Below are 19,295 nucleotides of genomic sequence, written 5' to 3' on the forward strand. Positions count from 1 at the left end.
AGATCAGGAAAACGGGCTGTTTGTACCTCATGCATGGCAGCAGATATTGCCATGAGGGCTCCACAATTGTAAATTTAACTTGGGCAAATAAATGGTGTTTGTATAGAGGTCCTTTATTTGCTCAAAGTAGTCCAGTTTTTCGAATATCTAAACCTTTGTGTCAGGGACAGAGTTGGGGGCAGAAGAGGGCAATTGGAAAAGAGGTGGGAGGCTGGGAAGAGCAGCTAGAAAGTTCTCCATGAAAGGACGGAAGGTTTCAGCAAATGCTGCCTGCACATTAAGGAATATACTTTTTTTAAAAGAATCCAAACTCTAGGCTGGTATAGCTGGATGAAACAACAATGGAGCTGAGCATAAACTTCGTATTGGTTCCAAACAGTCTTGTCTGTTAGTCATTCAGGCATCATTATCTACCTAGATATTTCACAAACACAGAGAATAACTGGAAGCAGCTATAGTGGATTGAACCATGTTGGGAAATGTGATTAGACTATTAGATTACCCCCACCCCACCCCCCACCCCCGGTGTTCCAATTGGTGCTTGTCCAGAGTGTGAAAAGTGTTTTAGGCTCAACAACTTCTCAGGGCCTTTGAGGACCTTTCTGTCATTGCAGGAATACAACTATCTTGGTAAATGAGTGGGTTCTCCTGTTAAGAGCTGTGTAGGAAACTACCTTCATGAACTGAAAGGAATATTTATTTATTTATTTTAATAATTTTCTTTTGTTAAAATTAAAAATACAAACAATAAATTTCTGAAAACAATACCCTAAAATCACAACATCAAACTCCAAAACTATATTACTAATATCTAGTACATAAAATTCGGTGTGAGCAAATTTCACACCTTCTATTATTTCTTACCTGTTATTATGGTTAATACTTCCACCACAATAACTAACTTTAATATATCTTACTTCTAACCCTCAGAGGTTAACTGTATAATCTTATCATTATATATATCATTATATAATCATTATATATATCATTATATAATCTTATATATATAAAATACTTCATTATCGTATTACTATTATAGCATAACTTAACAGAGTAATATCAACTGCTGAAAAACAACTCAGTATTAATGTATTGTCGAGGGCTTTCACGGCCAGAATCAATGGGGTGTTGTGTGGTTTCTGGGCTGTATGGTCGTGTTTCCCTCATATAGCTCCCTCCCAGAAATATGTAGAAATATCTCATTTCAATCAAGTTTTTTTAATTTACACCCTCCACATCCCTGAAGGGCTAAAGGCAGCAATACAACAGATTTAACGGAATACAGTTAAAATACAAAAAATAGCAATAAATATTGAAAATGCAGCACTACAACTACAACAGTACAATATTGCTAAGAAGAAGGGTAAAACAAGGGAGATGGTGACAGGATTCATTGGCAAACTACTTTCTCAATGGGGCCAAAGAAACTGAGCTGAAGAACTTGTGTGAAAATACAGGGCTACTGGCATGCAGGCACACATATGTGCCTGTCCACACAATGTATTAATGCTGGAAGTTGCTAGTTCTAACTGAATGCAGGTGGACCTCTGCTTTGAGGGTAACATACTCCAACCACACACAAGCATACAAGCAGAGGCGAAGTTACCAAGGGACTGGGGGGTGCGTGTTGCACCGGGCACCCCCTTGTGGGGGGCGAAAAATTGCAGGTTTGTTTGTGTTTTTTGGAATTTTTAGTGTTTTTTCGGTTTTTGGCCTGCAGGGGGCACAGTTTTTAGGCGAGCAGCACCAAAATTTCAGTGATTTTTTGGGAGACTCTTCTGATGATACCACCCAAGTTAGGTGAGGTTTGGTTCAGGGAGTCCAAAGTTATGGACTCCCAAAGGGGGTGCCCCATTCTCCATTGTTTCCAAAGGGAACTAATAGGAGATTGGGGCTACACCTTTGAGGGTCCATAACTTTTGACCTCCTGAGCCAAACTTCACCAAACCTGGGTGGTGTCATCAGGAGAGTCTCCTAAAGATACCCTAAAATTTGAGTGCTGCTAGCTTAATAATTGCATGCCTGACAGAAGGCACCCTCCAAATTTCCAGTTTCTCCTTTTAAATCCAACCCCTTCGGCATGGATTTAAAGGGAGAATCTGGGGTCCCCAGTTTAAACATTGAAAGGGATGCTGTTTCACGGTGGGGGATATCCCACACCAAAACAGCATCACTTTCAATGTTGTTTTAACTGGGGACCCCAGATTCCCCCTTTAAGGTGGATTTAAAAGGAGGATCTGGGCTCCCTAGCTTAAACACCATTGAAAGTGATGCTGTTTGGGGGTGGATTCCAGCATCACAGTGGCTGCCCATGAGGGGGGGCGCAAAACTCAGATTTTGCACCGGGCTCCATTTTCCCTGGCTACGCCTCTGCATACAAGTGCACACCACCTCTCTTCTTCCGTGCCCATTCATGAGAGAAACAGCAGGGTCAATCTGCATATTTCTGTGGTGGGACTTTTCTCTCAGATTTAGGCATTAACATGTTGAATCATGCATTGCAAAGGGGAAGAGTTATGTTATGTAAGCAGATGTCAAAAATGAATGTACTTGCAGTGCTTGGCTGAGTCCATCTTGGAAAGTTAACTGATAAATCAACAGGAGTTTGCCAACCAAACATCCTTCTGGTAGATTCTGTTTGGAATATTTTTGGAAGGAGCAGGGGGGAAATGCATGTTTGGAGGACAAACATTTTCAAATCTGAGCTTACAAAAGTTTGTAGCAATAACAACATGACAAGCACCGGCCAATCAAGTCTTTCAAAAAAGAAGGGCAATCAACTAATGGAGAGAAATCAGGAACACCCCAATAGGAATGCTCTTGGAGGTAGCCATATATGGAATAGCAAATCTGGAGGTAGCTCTCCTTCAAGTAAGAGAGAGAGAGAGAGAGAGAGAGAGAGAGAGAGAGAGAGAGAGAGAGAGAGAGAGAGAGAAGCAGCTGTTTTCTGAAACAGCAAAAACTAGAAAAACCTGCCAGTGTGGAAGCATCATGGTTGCTCTTCATCCTCCAGTAGGTTGTCAGAGGCATCAGAGAAAAAGTCATCCTGGTTGGATTGCTTCAGTTTGTTCTCCAAGAAGGTTATGCGCTGCTTGAGCTTCATCTGAGCAGCATCATAGTCAGCCAAGAGCCGGGAGAAGCGGGTTTGCAGCATCTCCAGGCTGCTCTCCAGCCGGTCCAGTTTCTGTCCCATGTTCCCTTCCATGCTTTCAGAAGCTTCTGTTTCATCCAACAGCCCTTCTTTGACCAGAATCTCTCGGCCACGTTCCTCCAGAACTTTCTTGGCATCAGGGTACTCCATCACTGCTTCCATGAGGTCATCCTTCGACAGGCAGAAGAGATCAGAGTAGCCAAGGCTGCGTATGTTCGCTGTCCGCCTGTTCCCCATTTTGCTTCCTTTGATGTTGAGGATACTGATCTCGCCAAAGCAGCACCCTGCAGTTAGCAAAGCATACTGAGTCACGCCGTCATCAGCCACCACAGCCAGCTTCCCTTCTTTAATGATATACATCTCTTTTCCTATGTCCCCTTTTCGACAAATATAATCGCCTGGGCTGAAAACCTGAGGGCGGAGCTTCAGAACGAGTTCTACCAAGAGGCCAGCCTCACAGTCCTGGAATATCCTCACTTTCTTCAGGGTCTCGAGATGGACATTGATGGCTATCTCGGCTCGCAACTTGTCAGGGAGATTCTTGAGCACTTCCCATTCATCAACAGTTTTTTTATTGATCCAGAGATAGTCAAACCACCGGATGACCTTGGCCTCCATGTCCTTGCTCACTTTGCGGAATTGCATGTAGTGCTTGACAGCATCGATCTTGGCCTGGAACTCGGCTCTGGTGGCATTCATGTTGGAGATCATGGAGCCCACATTTCCCACAATAGTAGCAAAGATGAGGACACCAATCAGGAAGTCAAAGATGACAAAGAGAAACTCTTCATCCCAAGACAGGAGGGTCTTCCAATGGTTGTCAAGGTCAGGGTAGACCAATAGAGACAATAGATGTACTCCCTTGTCAGATAGCCGTACTCTGGATCGGATATATTTGGATAAACCCAGGTGTCCACTCCAAAGCCAATGGACTTGGAAATGGCATAATAAATGCAGGCATTCCAGTGGATGATGACCAAGATGTACAACACTAGGTTGCAGATCCTAAAGATGTTTGGGTAGCTGGTCCTCGTCTCAGTTCGATCGAAGAACTCAAACATGCGAGAGAAGCGTAGCAGCCGATTGAAGCGGACCTCAGGCCGGTTTAAGCCCGTGGCAAAGTATGCAAAATCAGTGGGCAAAACAGAAAGGATATCAAGCTTGAATTGTAAGGTGGCAACATACTTATCGCCCAGCTTCTTGGAGTTTCTGACAAGTAAGCCCTGCTCAAGGAAACCTGCCAGGGAAAACATAACAGGTATAAACCACAGTCCCTTGTCGTTTTACACAATTATATTAATTGAGGAAGTCAGTTCGGATGGTGACATCAAAATACAACCTAGCCAGATTTTCCGTCTTCACAGTGGGGAATTCACAGGACAGAGAAAGGTTGCTAAACTATGGTTGTTCACCACCCTGAGCCTTTCGGGGAAGGGCAGTCAATACATTTAATAAAATAAAAATTAAATTAAAATAAACAGAACGATGCTACAACCCTAGATAATCTGAGATCACTGAAATCTACACTTCCCCCATTTAGTCCATTCATTAGTTCAACAAGATGTCATGTCAGAGGCCTTAACCATTTCTAAATGCTAATGCCTGTTTGGAAAAAAATGTTCAAAGTCAAAGTTGATGAATCTTTCATTGGGAAGCTATTTGTCAGAATGTCTGTTAAAAATAATCTCTTTCTCAAGACATTTTGAAGACTGAGAAAAGCAAGAGTCAGCAACACAGCTGATGTGGTCAGCAATGTTAAAACGCATCTATGGGTGACCACATTCCCAGCTCAGGTGCCTAAACCTACTCACCTGTGCGTAGCCGGATGATAATGTCGAGAAGATAGATGCCGTCGGAGACATAGTCCAGAACCAGCCATAGGATCAAGTACCGTGTGTGGAGCACATTGAAACAGGCTCTGCAGGAAGGTCACAACAGAGAAACTTAGAAGAATAAGGGCCTACTATGCCAGTGCGTCAGTGGAAGCAGAGATCACGCTTGACCTGATCAAGGGGTGTTAGAGACTAGTGCTGAGCCATCAGAAGATGAATGGAACTGGTAAATATTTTGATGGAAGAGTTTGTACTTCTTGAGAAATGGTGCAATGCTATTCACATGGTGGGGGGAATATCAGGTGAAATGTGCCCTCTTTTACAAAGGCAACTGGGCTGCCACTCCCTTGCTGCGATCCTGTTGCACTTATAAGCATGCAAAATGCATATCTCATAGCAAGGAATGCCGTGCAGAGGCACACTCTCATTTCAACTTTCATCAAGAAAGCAAGTCTCACATGGGCCATTTCCCCACTCACCTTTTTTTTTGCGCGCTACTCTCGTCAAATAATCCGGGGGCCTGCTGCATTCCCCACTTCCTCAGTGGCGACAACGCAGCGACCCCGATTCTGCTGCTCTCTTTCCTCCTCAGCACACATCTTTTCTGCTGCTGGATGGTCCAGCACCTTTCTGAAAACAAGCTGCGGTGGGGAGTTAGACCTCGCGCTCAAAAGCTGCGATTCAAAGGAGCGCGGTTTGCCTCAGTGTTATTTGTAAAAGTGGGGAAACGGCCATGGAGTATCTACACAGGATGCAGGCCGAAGCCTTCCAGACAGGATGCTTACAAGGTTAGACATTCCAACTGTGGCTTGAGACATGTCCCTCCCCCAATTTCTATTTGTTAACATCCAGATGGATCAAAAGTTCTACAGAACCCCACAGCTTGGACTCTGTGCTTTGCTTCTTTGGACTGCTCTAATAAGAGTGTAGTTAAACAAGCTTTTGGTTTTCTACAAATCGAACAGCAATTTTTGCTGCAAAAAGGTAGATTTTTCATGGCAAAGGCTGCCAGTTAAAGGAAAATGCAACCACAGTTTAATGATATCAGTATTTCTTATACCAGTATTGTGCAGGCTGCTTTCATTGCTTTTGTATTTTTAGGGAAATGCTGCTCATGGATCCCCGTGAGGAGTGAGTGGGCACCTTTGACAGGAGAGTGACCCAGAAGTGAGGGCAGGCAACTGTGCAAGCCCTATGGCAGGCAGTGGGGCACCTCCTCAGTTTTAAAGAAGGAAATATGAGGAGACCCCACTGTGAATGCCCTGCAGGGTGAGGAGCGTTGAGGAAAGCACTCCATGCATGATGGGCCAGTGCTGGCAAGTCACTCTTATCCTTGGATCTGAGGCGTGGAGAAAAAGAGGGGAGGGGACAGAAGAAAGGAACTCCAGAGACCCATTTCTCTAATTGCACAGAGTGTTTCAGTGGAGGGAGGAGTGACGTTACAGGCAACAACATCTGCAGCTCACCGTGCTACTAACAGGCACCAGTTGTACAGAACAGGCAGTGCAATGACCAGCAGCCAGCGGTAGTACCAGTCCCCGGACGGATCCAACACAAACAGCTCCCATTTCTTCCTGAAAACAAAGTCAAAATACTCTGTTAAAGTCTCAGGTCCATCCATGGTCAGGAGGGCAGAATGGCAGCAAAAGGACATTATCGGGGTGCTCAGAGTTCCCAGATGAGATTTCAATTTAGACAGCAACTTACACACCAGTGGTGGAAAGAAGTGGGTTGATGTGGAGCAGTGAAACAGAGAGAAAGGAAATGGTTGAACACGCACATGTGCCAGAGCTCATTCCTGCTCAAGAAGATCTGTAATTCAAGGCTTTCAGAGGCCCAGAGATGGCTATTCTTTTTTCTCAAGGGTTGCCAGGGAAAAGTGCTGGAATCCCTATGGCTGCCAAGCTAATAGAACGTTTTCAGTTCTTCTAGGTGAAGAGGTCTTGTGGCAATCTCCAAACCCTTTCAGAGTACGGCAGTCAGTCTTTCATTTTCTTGAATGGGACCAAAAAAACCTTGATCTTCATCATCCCACCAGTCTCTGCTGCAGCAACTGCCCCCTGAGACATTATAGTGCTGTGTGAACATGCCAACTCCTGTTACCAAGGGTTGTCTGGGTTCCTGCAGCCCACTCTGCATAAGGGCTCTTGCCCCCTTCCTTGTTCTTTTGCACCACTTCAAAAACAAACTAACCAGTTTGCTAAACCATCAGTCAGTTAAAGCCTGCTAGCTGTAATACAGTGTGAGTCCACAATCTGCCCAGTTCTGAGCTGATCCTGCCAGGTCTCCCAGGTGGGATGTGGGATCCTCTCTCCATAGACTGCTGCCTCCCATCCTAGGACTGCTATCTGTTCTTTATCTCCTAGTTTTGTTTTCCAGGGGAGGTCTAATCTGCTGGCTTTTGCACTTCAAAGCGCTGGGGAGTGTGGGTTGTTTTGGCCTAAGTGAAGACCGTGCTGTCTCCTTCCCATGAGATTGGAGGTGTACCATTCCCCACCTGGAGAAGTGATACCAAGGGATGGTGTTATGTGACGTGGAGGGGCATGGAGTGGGAGGATAATGGAAGATGTTTTGGAGTTTAATTTTCGTTCTGGCAATAGAAGTCCAAGTGCCTTTTCCTGATGCTGTTTTCAATAAAAGAAATTGTCTGACTGCAAAGTCTTGATATTTAATTGTCCAGGGGCACAACAAGGTGCCACAAGGTTCCTTTTGGTTTCTGCTGCAACAGATTTAGGGGGCTGCGCTACTAGAACTGGTAATTAACAAGATCTTCTTAACCTGACAGGTAAGACCCCACTTTCATACTGCAGCTATTAATACCCAAGGTGCACGTCCTTGGCCTCCCTTTTGCAGAAAACAATCCTCTCTTCATGCTCAAATTACCTTGGTGCAGCAGCATCAGTGAGTCCTGCCCTTTAATTATATGGAGGAAGGGAAGCTGGGTTATTATTCCCTCTCCAGGTATGAAGAGCAGACAAAAGGAGTGGGTGGCAAACAGCCTCACAACAGAGTCTGGCAGAGAGTCTGGATCTCCTCAGAATGAACAAACAATCCGTGAAATTCTAAGTAGAAATACAGCCTCCTAAAAACCATGGACTTTGAATGGAGCACTTTTAATTGGGATTGCACTGAATGTTGCTTCAGTTCAAAGATGGACTCTTACTTCTTCTTTTTGCCGCCTTCTTTATCCTCACTGTCAGCTTTGCTACTTGCAGCTGCAGTCAAGGTCTGCACATCTGGCCCGCGGAACCGTTCAAGGAAAGAATCTGGGCGCTCTGGTTCTTCCCGCAGGCCTTTGTTGGCCCATTCCCTGAGCACCAGCACCAGCCGCGCTATCCTAGAAAGGAGCAGAGGCAGAAAGGAACAGTTAGCAAGCCAAGAAAAGAGCACACAGTCATTCTGCAGCATGGAAAAGTTGGAACAAACCACTTGGGCAGCCTCAGGGATCTGGTCTAGGTTAGAGGTGACCTGAGGCAGTTGTCCCGACTACTTCCAACAAGACCAGGGTGGACATCTATGGATGACCAACAAAGAGGATGAGAGAGAGGAAAAGAGGATAACATTTGCATATGTTGATCTACATCGAGAGATGCAAATTTACGAATTCTATAATTTTAAAAAGAAATTGCAATTGCATTGCTGTCTCCATCCAAGACCGCGAGCAGAGCTCAGCTCCTGAAGTGACAGCCTGTCAGTCAAATGTTTACTCAAAGCTTCTTCAGAAAAAATAAAGCTGCCCCATTACAGCCAGTTTTATTGGACAGAAGCAGAACTCGGACATTTCAGAGGACAGGTCTAAAAATAGAGAAGTGCCCTCTGAAAAGAAAGCCATCTGGTCATCCTCAGGCCCCCCAGTCACCATCGTATTTGGCAGCCTCTGGTCCAAAGGGTAGAATGTTCGCCCAGGTATAAATAACAGTTCAAAGTCACAACAGGACAAGAAGCTTCAGCAATCAGCCAAAAGACAGAGTAGCCTCCATTCCCCTCTCCCTCAATAAAAAACTAGAAACTGAAGCCACAAGGGTCTAAAATCTCCATGCCAGCCCTTGCTGGGTTGAACAATGGGTGTTTTAGGCCACAGGAAGGAATTCTGATTTGTCTTCAAGCTTCACCAAAAATCCCCTAAAATAGCAATCCCACCTGAGACTCCCTTCCTGCTCTAAAGGCTCCAAAAGTGCCCCTTGGCCTTGTTTGTACCATGTTTACCCTTCAAGCAACCCCACAAGTACCGGCCAAGGCTCTTTTTCCGCGGGGAACTGGAGAATTGCTGGCTTGCATCCCCTGCACCAATCCGCTGCAGCTCTGAAGAGGTGTCATCATCAGCTGATGGCCTTCTATGGAGGGAAAATAGGCTGGTCATTGTCTGCTGAGACAGAGAAGGAGCTAGGCCAGGGGTCTGCAACCTGCGGCTCTCCAGATGTTCATGGACTACAAATCCCATCAGTCCCTGCCAGCATGGCCAATTGGCCATGCTGGCAGGGGCTGGTGGGATTTGTAGTCCATGAACATCTGGAGAGCCGCAGGTTGCAGACCCCTGACTAGGCTTTTTGGCCTCCTCCTACTCCCATCACTCATAAAAACAGAATCTCTGTATTACTCCAAATCAAAAATTGACCTCATACAGGCCTTTTGACCCCACAAAACTAGCTATAAAAAACAATGCACATTGGCAACCCTGTCCCTCCACTCCCAGGCAGCCAGTCTCTTCTCATAGTATGGTTTTAGTTATTTACCTATATTAATATTGTATTTATACTGTACACCACCCAGAGCCCTTCGGGGATGGGGAGGTATAAAAGTCCAAACAATAAATAAAATAAATAAATAGTACTGCTCAGCATCTCTACAGCAAGGGTTCCATGTTTTGAGAAGTCAGGGCGAGCAGCCTGAGCATAGAGGAAAGGGTGCGGTAGGGAAAGGCACATGTCCAGAACGCAGTCCTGCTATTGCAAGGGACTGATTCTGCCTCAAAGAACTGATTTACATGTTCACGCCTCCACACGTGCACCAGGAGTAAGTGGGGGCCAATGCAACAGGTCGGAAGGTTCCAAACCAAGAGTTCTGCTGGGATGAAGATGGTGGATTCTAAACTCCAGAACTCTTTTCCCAAGGAGACTCTGTCCCCTTCCATTACTGTCATCTACTTTGGTTTCCTCTCTCTCAGTGATTCCTCCTTTCCTCCTTATGTTTTAATTCAGCCCTTGTTTTAATTCTGTTAATGATGTGTTTCTGTTTGGTTTTAATAAATTTAATGTATGTTTTTAATTTGTCCCCCCGCCCCACCCTTGTAGCCTTTATAAGGACAGAAAAGCAGAGCACAAATGTTGTAAATAACCAAACAAACAAATGAGCCCCTCCTGCCAATTTGCAGGCAATGCCTCCTGGGCTCTTCTAATGGACCTCCTGCACTAAGGAAGTTCTGGAAAGCCAGAGCAGCTCTTTGTTTTGGCAGAGAGAATGACACTGCTTTGGTGTCAGCTCCCAAAGGAGAGGGCTTGCTTCCTGCACACCCGCTGGAGGAGATTTCCAAGCCCAGACACAGAGTATCCTTGTCTGTTACCTGGGCAAGCAGGGAGAGAGGCACACGATCTCCAGCGGGCAGGATGGAGCCCACTGCTGGTATAGGAGTATTGCTGCAAGGAGCTGCCCAGGACCAGCCCCAGGAATTGGCCAGATTTTACAGAATTTGCCAATGGTGACTGGCAGCCATATTGCACTTGAAAGTCCATGATGGCAACTCCTGGTCCATAGCAGTAGTCCAATTCAGATTTCCACTGAGACCCAGGGAAGGGGGGGATCCTGCTCCCCCCCCCTTTGTCAATTCCAAGAGCAATTATTCAGCACATGTGCAGCCCGCCATGATCTTTGGGCTGTTTCAGTATATGGAAAAGGCCAGTGGTCTCAGCAAGGGTTTCCCTTTCTTTACATATACTGTCCCCATGTGATTTGATTCATCATATGTTCAGTTAAAGACTAGAAGGAACTAAGACAATTTCTGAGCATGTTCAGCATCCACTAAGCAACCAAATTCCCCATCTCCTGCTTATGAGCCTCTAGGAGAAGCCTTCTGTCACAAGAGCCAACAGATGAATTGTGGTTTCTGAGCAGTCCTTAAATGTCAACCTCCGGGAAAGAAAAGTCTGATCCACACTGGCCTCCTGAAAATTCGAGTGGGGAGAGTAATAGGGTCCCCTCAACCCTCCAGCAGTTAATCCCTAGCCAGTCCAAAGCTTGTGTGCCTCTCTGACCAAGAGGTTTTCTGGGTCAGGCCCTTGCAAGAAACCTAAGAACGCATCACCTGCTCAGATCAGTCTGCTGTTTACTGGCAGTGGCAGTTTTCAGAGACACTTTGCCAGGGGAAGACTTCAAGCGATGGTTCTTTTCTGACATCTTCCATGCACAGATGAAGGCTCGGGCATGAACCAGCTGCAGAAAATACAAAGTGGAGAATCATGTGCCTAGATCTGGAAAGGTGCCTGCTTGTGGATGTCAATTCTGTGGATGCTTCACACCAAGCTTTTGACAGAGGAGAATGACAGAGAAAGAGTTGCAAGCAGAGAGACATCATCCAATTGCCCTTTGGTCTTGGACTGAGTAACACGGGAGCTGCCTATTGAAAGCCAGGGTAGTGTAGCAGGAAAATACAACTCCTGTCATGCATGGTAGGGCAACAGATCATTTGATCAGCAGGTAGGGGCAGTTCTCCACCCTGGGAACTGAGACAAGCCCTCAAGAAGCTGGCAAATAGCCCTGGGGCTGAGCTTGCTTCCAGTGTGTCTGGCCTAGTCCAGTTCTCATCTCCCCCAATGCTTTTGTTGCCAGCGCACCATCATCTTCACAAGCAGACATTGCCAGAGAGTTGGTCCAAACCAAAAAGGCTGCCGACTGAGAGAACTAAATGGTGACTGGGAAGAAAACAAGACAGCAATGCATAAAAACTGCCACAAAAAAGCATGACCAGCTCTGCCCTTTCTTTCTTTGGCCTGGTTTCCGGTCTCTGGGTTTCCTTCCGCCCTTTGGAGAGAACAGCATATGCTCCATCATCTCCGTTTCAAACCCTAGCCCCTTCTGTTCTAGAGTCTATTGTACCCCTAATTTCAAATTCCTCTGCTTTTTGCTTAGTGTGTCTGCCTGGGACCCAGACTTGGGATCTTCCTGTGAAGAAATAAGCCCAACTCAGACACGGATTCCCTGGGGAAACTGCAGTGCTCTGAGAACTTTTGCCAAAAGGTTAATAATTTATTCTTTGGTAACTTGGTAGCCTGCTACTTTCAAATAATTAAGAAGCTGGAAGAACAGCAGAGCAGCTGCACCAATTCTAGATTTGGGATGTAATTTCACAACCTCCCAGTTTCTGATCAGCCATAACTCCCCCTGGCCTGTGTGCTGAAAATCACTGCTTTGCATTGACAGTTTCCCATCTGTGTTACAGAGAAACAACTCATTACCAAGAAGGATTCCAGAGGGTTAGTCTGTTGCACCAAAAACAAACAGGAGTCCCGTGGCACCTTAAAGGCTAACAAGGTTTTATTCTAATGCAAGTGTTAACTGATGGTAATTAATTATATGGACTGTACGTGATAAATAGCTCCACCTTTTAAAAAAGAATTCACACGTTAATGAATAAGTTGGATTGTCACCATTTTCAGCTGGGTGCAAATAGGAACTGGCTAAACGCATACATGCGGTTCATTCCGATTTTAATTATGTTCTTCCTTCTCTGTTTCTCGACTCTTAGACCCCTGACATTTTCCCACCACGCCCCTTTCCTCTCCCTCTCCCGTGTGATCCCTCTGTGTTGTTAGTAAAGAACAAAGGAGCTTCTCCCAGTAGCTTTCATCCTTGTCACTGTTACCAAGGTGACAACATCAGCATCAAGCCCTACCCTAACAACAGGTGTGAGATGCTCTCCCAGACATCCTTGATAGGACTGCAGCTCTAATGAGAGCCTGGGTGCTGGGGCGGGGGGGGGGGAGGACTGCTGGGAGCTAGTGCTGCTCTTTCAGAGTCTCTCAGTGAATGAGAAAAGTAGGAAAGCAGATGGCAAGCACTGAACAGAGCAACCTGACCGCTAGCTTTGAAGTGCAGCATTTTCGGTACTCTTCCTTATCAGTGGTTTTAAAAGGTTATCACAAAATCATAAAATCTGAGAGCTGGAAAGGGTCTTACAGGCCATCTAGTCCAACCTCCTCCTCAATTCAGACTCTTCTGGAAAATCTCTAGCATGTGAGAGCCCCTAAACAATTGGTTCCATAGCCAAACTGCTCTTTTGATTAGGAAACTTCTTTCTGCTTTAGTTTAGTGCAGGAAAAGAGATTCCACCTAAACCTTAGGAAGAACTTCCTGACAGTAAGGGCTGTTCAATAGTGGAATACACTGCCTTAGAGGGTGGTGGAGTCTCCTTCTTTGGAGGTTTTTAAACAGGGGTTGGATGGCCATCTGTGTACTCCTGCATGGCAGCAGGTTGGACTTGATGGCCCTTGTGGTCTCTTCCAATTCTGTGGTTCTATAATTCTACTAATGCCTCACTAAAATCTATCCTCCATTAGATATGGCATACCTTTTTTGATAACAGTTTAATCCTCATTCAAATGATATCACCAGCTGTTAATTTTTGAACACATTTTAGTTCAAAATCATAAAATTCATGGCTTCTCTCATGACTTGGTTTGCATCAAAAACTTCAGTTGTTAGTTGAACGTCATGTATGGAAAGTAGGGCAGGACTAGATGTAGGAATTATGAAGAGTCCACAGCAGTACAATTGCATGAATGGTGCAGGGTTGGGAGGAACAAGTTGTGATCCCAAATGTGATTTCAAAACTCAAATACCAGTCACCTGAGAAGGGCCAGATCTAAACCCTCAATCCAAAATTGCCCTTTCTCATGTGATTGAAAATGAGGTTTCTACGTACTTTAATAGGAAGTTCAAGGTTTGCATTAATCCCAACAGGCTTCTTCCTGCAAGGAGCTAATCTGAAAAGCAGGATTGGGCCTTGAAACCAGAGGAAGAGGAGGACTGTGAACTTCTCAGATCACCTCTAGCTATTCACGGGTCCCAACATCCAAGTGAGACCTGGAGATCTCCTAGAAGTACAACTGATCTCCAGATGACATCAGTTCCCCTGGAGAAAATGGCTATTTTTGAGGGTAGCCTCTGGGCCTTACAACTTGCTGCGGTCTCACCCTTCCCCCTTCACGAGGCTATTATACCCAGTGAGCAATATGCATTCATAGTGCCTTGTGAGAATGTTGGGCAGGATAGAGCTGAGTGGTGTGGAAGTCCAGCATGTTCCAGGGCAGTTAACAGTGTCCATTGGGGAGCAGAGGGTAGCCTCTGGGCCTTATACCTTGCTGCGGTCTCACCCCCATTCAGAGCTGGCTATTGTTCATGTGACAAAACTCCCCCACCTCACAAAGATCCCAAATAACATAGATCCTCTTTTTATCTGAGGCCTGTTTCTATAATTCACTAAGAGAAGGCCCGATCCGAGCCCACTGAGACTGGAGAGCGAGGCTGTGAAAGGGTGAATCTGGAGGGGCAGTCCTTTCCCAGAGGAGGAGGAAAATGTCGACCAGAGCGCCTCCTGGTTGGCTGGCTGAGATGCAATAGCTAGAAGCCAGAGACAGGGTGTGCTGGCTGTGATAAAAGCGGGAAAAGCCTGTCAGAGAAGACAGACAGGGATAGAGACTGAGAGGGATTTTAACGCAACACGAGAGCTTGTGTGACACACAAATCCTGTCAGAAAGGCAGGCAGGGGTCTCAGACCGAGAGGAAAAGTCTTTCCACAAAAGAAGGCCAGGTGGCCTGGTGGTGGGGAACTGATCTCACGGGATGCTCCTAAGCCCACACAGAGCGCTTGTCTCATGAGGAGGCAACACCCAGATATGGAACCAGAGAGTTGCTGAAGGTGTTTAGCTTAACTGGCAGAGTTGAGAGGGGGTTTAGTCAAACCCCAGAGCTTAATCTGCCCCAAGCCAGCGTGAGACCCTTTGGAGATAAGGGGGGGGGGGTGTTTCAGGAGAGTGTTCAGGAGGACTGTGTTGGGAAGGTTCACCCTAAACAGAAACACCTGAGCATGTGTGAAACTATAAGTTTTTCAGTAATCCGTAAACGGTAACAGCCACCTCTAAGTGAAGCCAAATCTTGTAAATGAAACAGCCATTTACATGAACCTGCGTTTGCCTGTAACCTCCAAGAATTCTGCCTCAGAAACCAGTAAGGCTTAAGTACCTCACTGAAGCAATAGCCTGAGAAGAAACCTTTGTAAAATAAAATCTAGTTTTGTTTTCCATCTTTCAAACGCCTCTCTAAGATATATATTTTACCTCAGTTTCTGGTGGCAGCAAATATAAATTAAGATTCTGACAGGATTTCTGACAGAGAAAGGCCTGTGTGTGCGCGTGTGAGGGGTGGGGGTGCCTTAGGCCAAAGCTGCTATCGAAGCAGTCACCCTCCACCTCACGTTTCCATCCCTTTTGGGCCTCTGTCTCTCTTCAGAGAGTTGGGTGGTGTGGTGTGCCTCCGTTACAAAGGCAGTGAACCCAGTGAACAAGATGCATCCATAATGAGAATGTTGGGCAGGGGGTGCTGAGTGGTATGGAGATCCCACATGTTCCAGGGAAGTTAACAGTATCCTTTGGGAAACAGCTCAGTTAACAGTGTCCCTTGGGGAACAGAGGGTAGCCTCTGGGCCTTATACCTTGCTTTGGTCTCACCCTTCCCCCAAGTCTTACCCTCCACAAACTTTGTCCCCTACCCCCCAATTCAGAGCTGGCAATTGTTCATGTGACAACTAAACTCCCCCACCTCACAGAGATCCCAAATAGCATAGATGCTCCTCTTTTTACCTGAGGCCTGTTTCTACAGTTCACTAAGACAAAAGAGAAGGCCCGACCCGAGCCCACTGAGAGTGGGACACAAGGCCACTATACCCCGGGAACAATATGCATCAGTAACACATTTGGGTTTCTAAGAAGTCCAAGACCAGGGCCATCTCAATGCATAAGCACACTGGGTAGTGGGATCCCATGCTAATCTGTGTATGTTGTGGCTTGCTGTCAATAAATAACGATCATACTATACTAAACTATAAATATTTGTTATTGGAAAAATGCATGTTTAGCCTGTGTTTTACTAAAGATAATGAACCATGTTAATTCTAATTTTTATAATAACAAGTGGACACTGGCATTTGCCTCTGATTTAGTATCACAGTCACCTCTGCAGCCACACGTGCATGTATGTGTACATATCTCACGTACAACATAATGTAAAACTGCATATGTTGACATCATTTCAACTCACTTGATAGTTAATAGCAATTATATTGGTTATATTTATATGCCATTGGTTATTAGAGATTGAATCTGAGATTCATTAGGAACACTTGTAAGTTAAGGATGTAGCAATTCTTCAAGATTATGAATGTATTGACCATTTACACCTCTATTCCTGTGAGTGGTTGTGTAGGAAGGGGCCCAGTGCACTGCTTTGCCTGGGGACCTATCATGCTGTTAAGATGACTCTGGTCCAGACCCAACTCAGGTTCTCCACAGCCACATAGTAGCTATGGGAAATGGCTTTTTAAAATCAAGGAGAGCCCAAATAAGCTCTGAAAATCACCACTGGGAGAGAATGGGCTCCTGCCTTCACCACCACTACCCAAACCATTTTCTTGCTCAGAAACATCACAGAGGGTAAGGATGCCAGCCTCCAGTTGGATTTGAGGATCCCATAAAATTACATCTCCAGACTACAGAGACCAGCTCCCCTAGAGAAAAATGGGCGCCTTGGAGAGTGGATTCTATGCATTGTATCCCGCTGAGGTCCCTGTTTTCCCCCAGGCTCCATCCCCAAATTTCAAGGAATTCTCCAACCTGGATCTGGCAACTATATTCCCCCCTCCCATCACCAGCTGGTGGCCCGGGGGGATCTGACCACCCTAGTGGTTGGAGGGGAGATTAGTTTTCCAGTATGCTGCTCCTGGTACAGAATGCAACATGTGGAACAACAAAAAACACAGAAATAGTTTCCACCCCCACCCCTCAGCACTGTTTCTGCAGAACCCAGGCCCAACCAATTGAAATCCTGAAAATTAGCTTTGGCCCCATGACAGGTGTTGCTGTTGGTTCATCTGAATATGGCTGCTTACTGTTCAGTTCTTCAGAAATTATGTCCAAGTCCTCCCTACCTGTGCCATGCAGCTGAAGGTGAATGACTATGTGGGACATTTCCCAAGTCTTGACACATGTAAAAAACATTTTTAAATAGAAATGGTCAGCAATGGTCAAGATTTTCCCCTGCACACAATGACATAACAAGAGATGCATACTAATTGGGAAGAACAGTTCACACATAGACAATAATAAGCAGTCACTCATTGTGCTAATCAGTCTCCATCAAGCAATGCGTGCCTAGTGCAAAATATTGTCCATCTCTGCCCCGCACATCTAGAACAGATTTTGAGCTATTCAATTCCTTTCCCTTCTTTTACTCACAGTCAGGTGTCCTGCACAGCACCTTGTCTGGGAGCCAAACCCATTATGGGTAAAGGGGTTGGACAGCAGGAGCAGCCGGTTCCCGTTAGCTCTGGTACAAAGTGATCCACTCTCTGAGCTCAGGATTCCTTTCTGGGCACACTTTGTGATGAGTTGTGAGAGCTTCTCAGGCTCTGCTGCTTCCCAAGGCTACCTGGGTAACTAAGAGTGTCCAAAATTCGTTCCAAGGATATTGTAGTATCTTCAGCAGGTAGTGGCAGTAAAAGATGACTCACTACCGTGAATTGCAGTACAAGAGAGCCATTTTCCTTAGCTCCATGGCTCGCTCTCTTGTTTCCCAGCCTGTAAGCTCAACTGGTAGCACCAGGGTCACATCTTGGGGAGACAAAAACCAGGACAATTTCTCCAAGCGTGTCTCTCTCGCTACAACCTGCCTCCAACTGCAAGCACTAATGCACTTCATAGGAATTAATTGCTCACTGCTTGGAGTCTTTGGGGATGAAAGGGGAACTACACACATGCTCCTTCCCTTGCTTCCTGCCTCAGCTGGCTTTGCACTTAACCATTTATTGGGCGTCATCATCAGCCACCACAGCCAGCTTCCCTTCTGTAATGATATACATCTCCTTTCCTATGTCCCCTTTTTGACAAATATAATCGCCTGGGCTGAAAACTCAGGCTGAAAACCTGAGGGAGGAGCTTGAGCACGAGTTCTACCTAGAGGCCAGCCTCACAGTCCTGGAATATCCTCACTTTCTTCAGAGTCTCTAGGTGGACATTGATGGCTATCTCGGCTCGCAACTTGAGCACTTCCCATTCATCAACAGTTTTCTTATTGATCCAGAGATAGTCAAACCACCAGATGACCTTGGCCTCCATGTCCTTGCTCACTTTGTGGAATTGCATGTAGTGCTTGACAGCATCAATCTTGGCCTGGAACTCGGCTCTGGTGGCATTCATGTTGGAGATCATGGAGCCCACATGGGTTAGTCAAGTGTGAGTCAAGCTCACCAGGGCCTCATTTAGCTCCCTCCAGCTCTATTTACTATTGTAGCAAAGATGAGAACACCAATCAGGAAGTCAAAGATGACAAAGAGAAACTCTTCATCCTGCACAGGGGGAGGAGTCTCTCCAATGGTTGTCAAGGTCAGGGTAGACCAATAGAGACAATAGATGTACTCCCTCGTCAGATAGCCATACTCTGGATCGGATATATTTGGATAAACCCAGGTGTCCACTCCAAAGCCAATGGACTTGGAAATGGCATAATAAATGCAGGCATTCCAGTGGATGATGACCAAGATGTACAACACTAGGTTGCAGATCCTAAAGATGTTTGGGCAGCTGGTCCTCGTCTCAGTTCAATTGAAGAACTCAAACATGCGAGAGAAGCGTAGCAGCCTATTGAAGCGGTCCTCAGGCCGGTTTAAGCCCGTGGCAAAGTATGCAAAATCAGTGGGCAAAACAGAAAGGATGTCAAGCTTGAACTGTAAGGTGGCAACATACTTATTGCCTAACTTCTTGGAGTTTCTGACGAGTAAGCCCTGCTCAAGGAAACCTGCCAGGGAAAACATAGCAGGTATAGACCACAGTCCCTTGTCATTTTACACAATTACCAACACGATTGGGTTGTTGAGGGTCAGTGGTGGCGAACCTATGGCATGGGTGCCAGAGGTGGCACTCAGAGCCCTCTCTGTGGGCACGCGCACACAGTTCGTCATGTGGGAGGGATCCCCCACACACACACGCACACATCTAGGCTGGCCTGGGTCGCTGGGCACGACATGCACACCGCGACAAGCAGGGAGGACT

General features: G+C 45.9%; 2 protein-coding genes across 2 annotated transcripts; both read right to left on the minus strand.

The window, feature by feature from the left end:
* Positions 1 to 2,989: 2,989 nt before the first annotated feature.
* LOC125442462 (cyclic nucleotide-gated olfactory channel-like) lies at positions 2,990 to 17,907 on the minus strand. The gene is given in 8 exon segments (XM_048513828.1): positions 2,990 to 3,951; positions 3,954 to 4,388; positions 4,963 to 5,069; positions 6,450 to 6,557; positions 8,147 to 8,320; positions 9,213 to 9,317; positions 11,282 to 11,409; positions 17,484 to 17,907. Coding segments are annotated over 7 exon segments (1,983 nt in total). The 5' UTR covers positions 11,374 to 11,409; positions 17,484 to 17,907.
* Positions 17,908 to 18,049: 142 nt separating this feature from the next.
* On the minus strand, positions 18,050 to 19,057 carry LOC125442463 (cyclic nucleotide-gated olfactory channel-like). The gene is given in 3 exon segments (XM_048513830.1): positions 18,050 to 18,157; positions 18,159 to 18,465; positions 18,522 to 19,057. Coding segments are annotated over 3 exon segments (951 nt in total).
* Positions 19,058 to 19,295: the final 238 nt, after the last annotated feature.

Source organism: Sphaerodactylus townsendi, linkage group LG13 (genome assembly GCF_021028975.2).
Source record: "Sphaerodactylus townsendi isolate TG3544 linkage group LG13, MPM_Stown_v2.3, whole genome shotgun sequence".
Taxonomy (NCBI): Eukaryota; Metazoa; Chordata; class Lepidosauria; order Squamata; family Sphaerodactylidae; genus Sphaerodactylus; species Sphaerodactylus townsendi.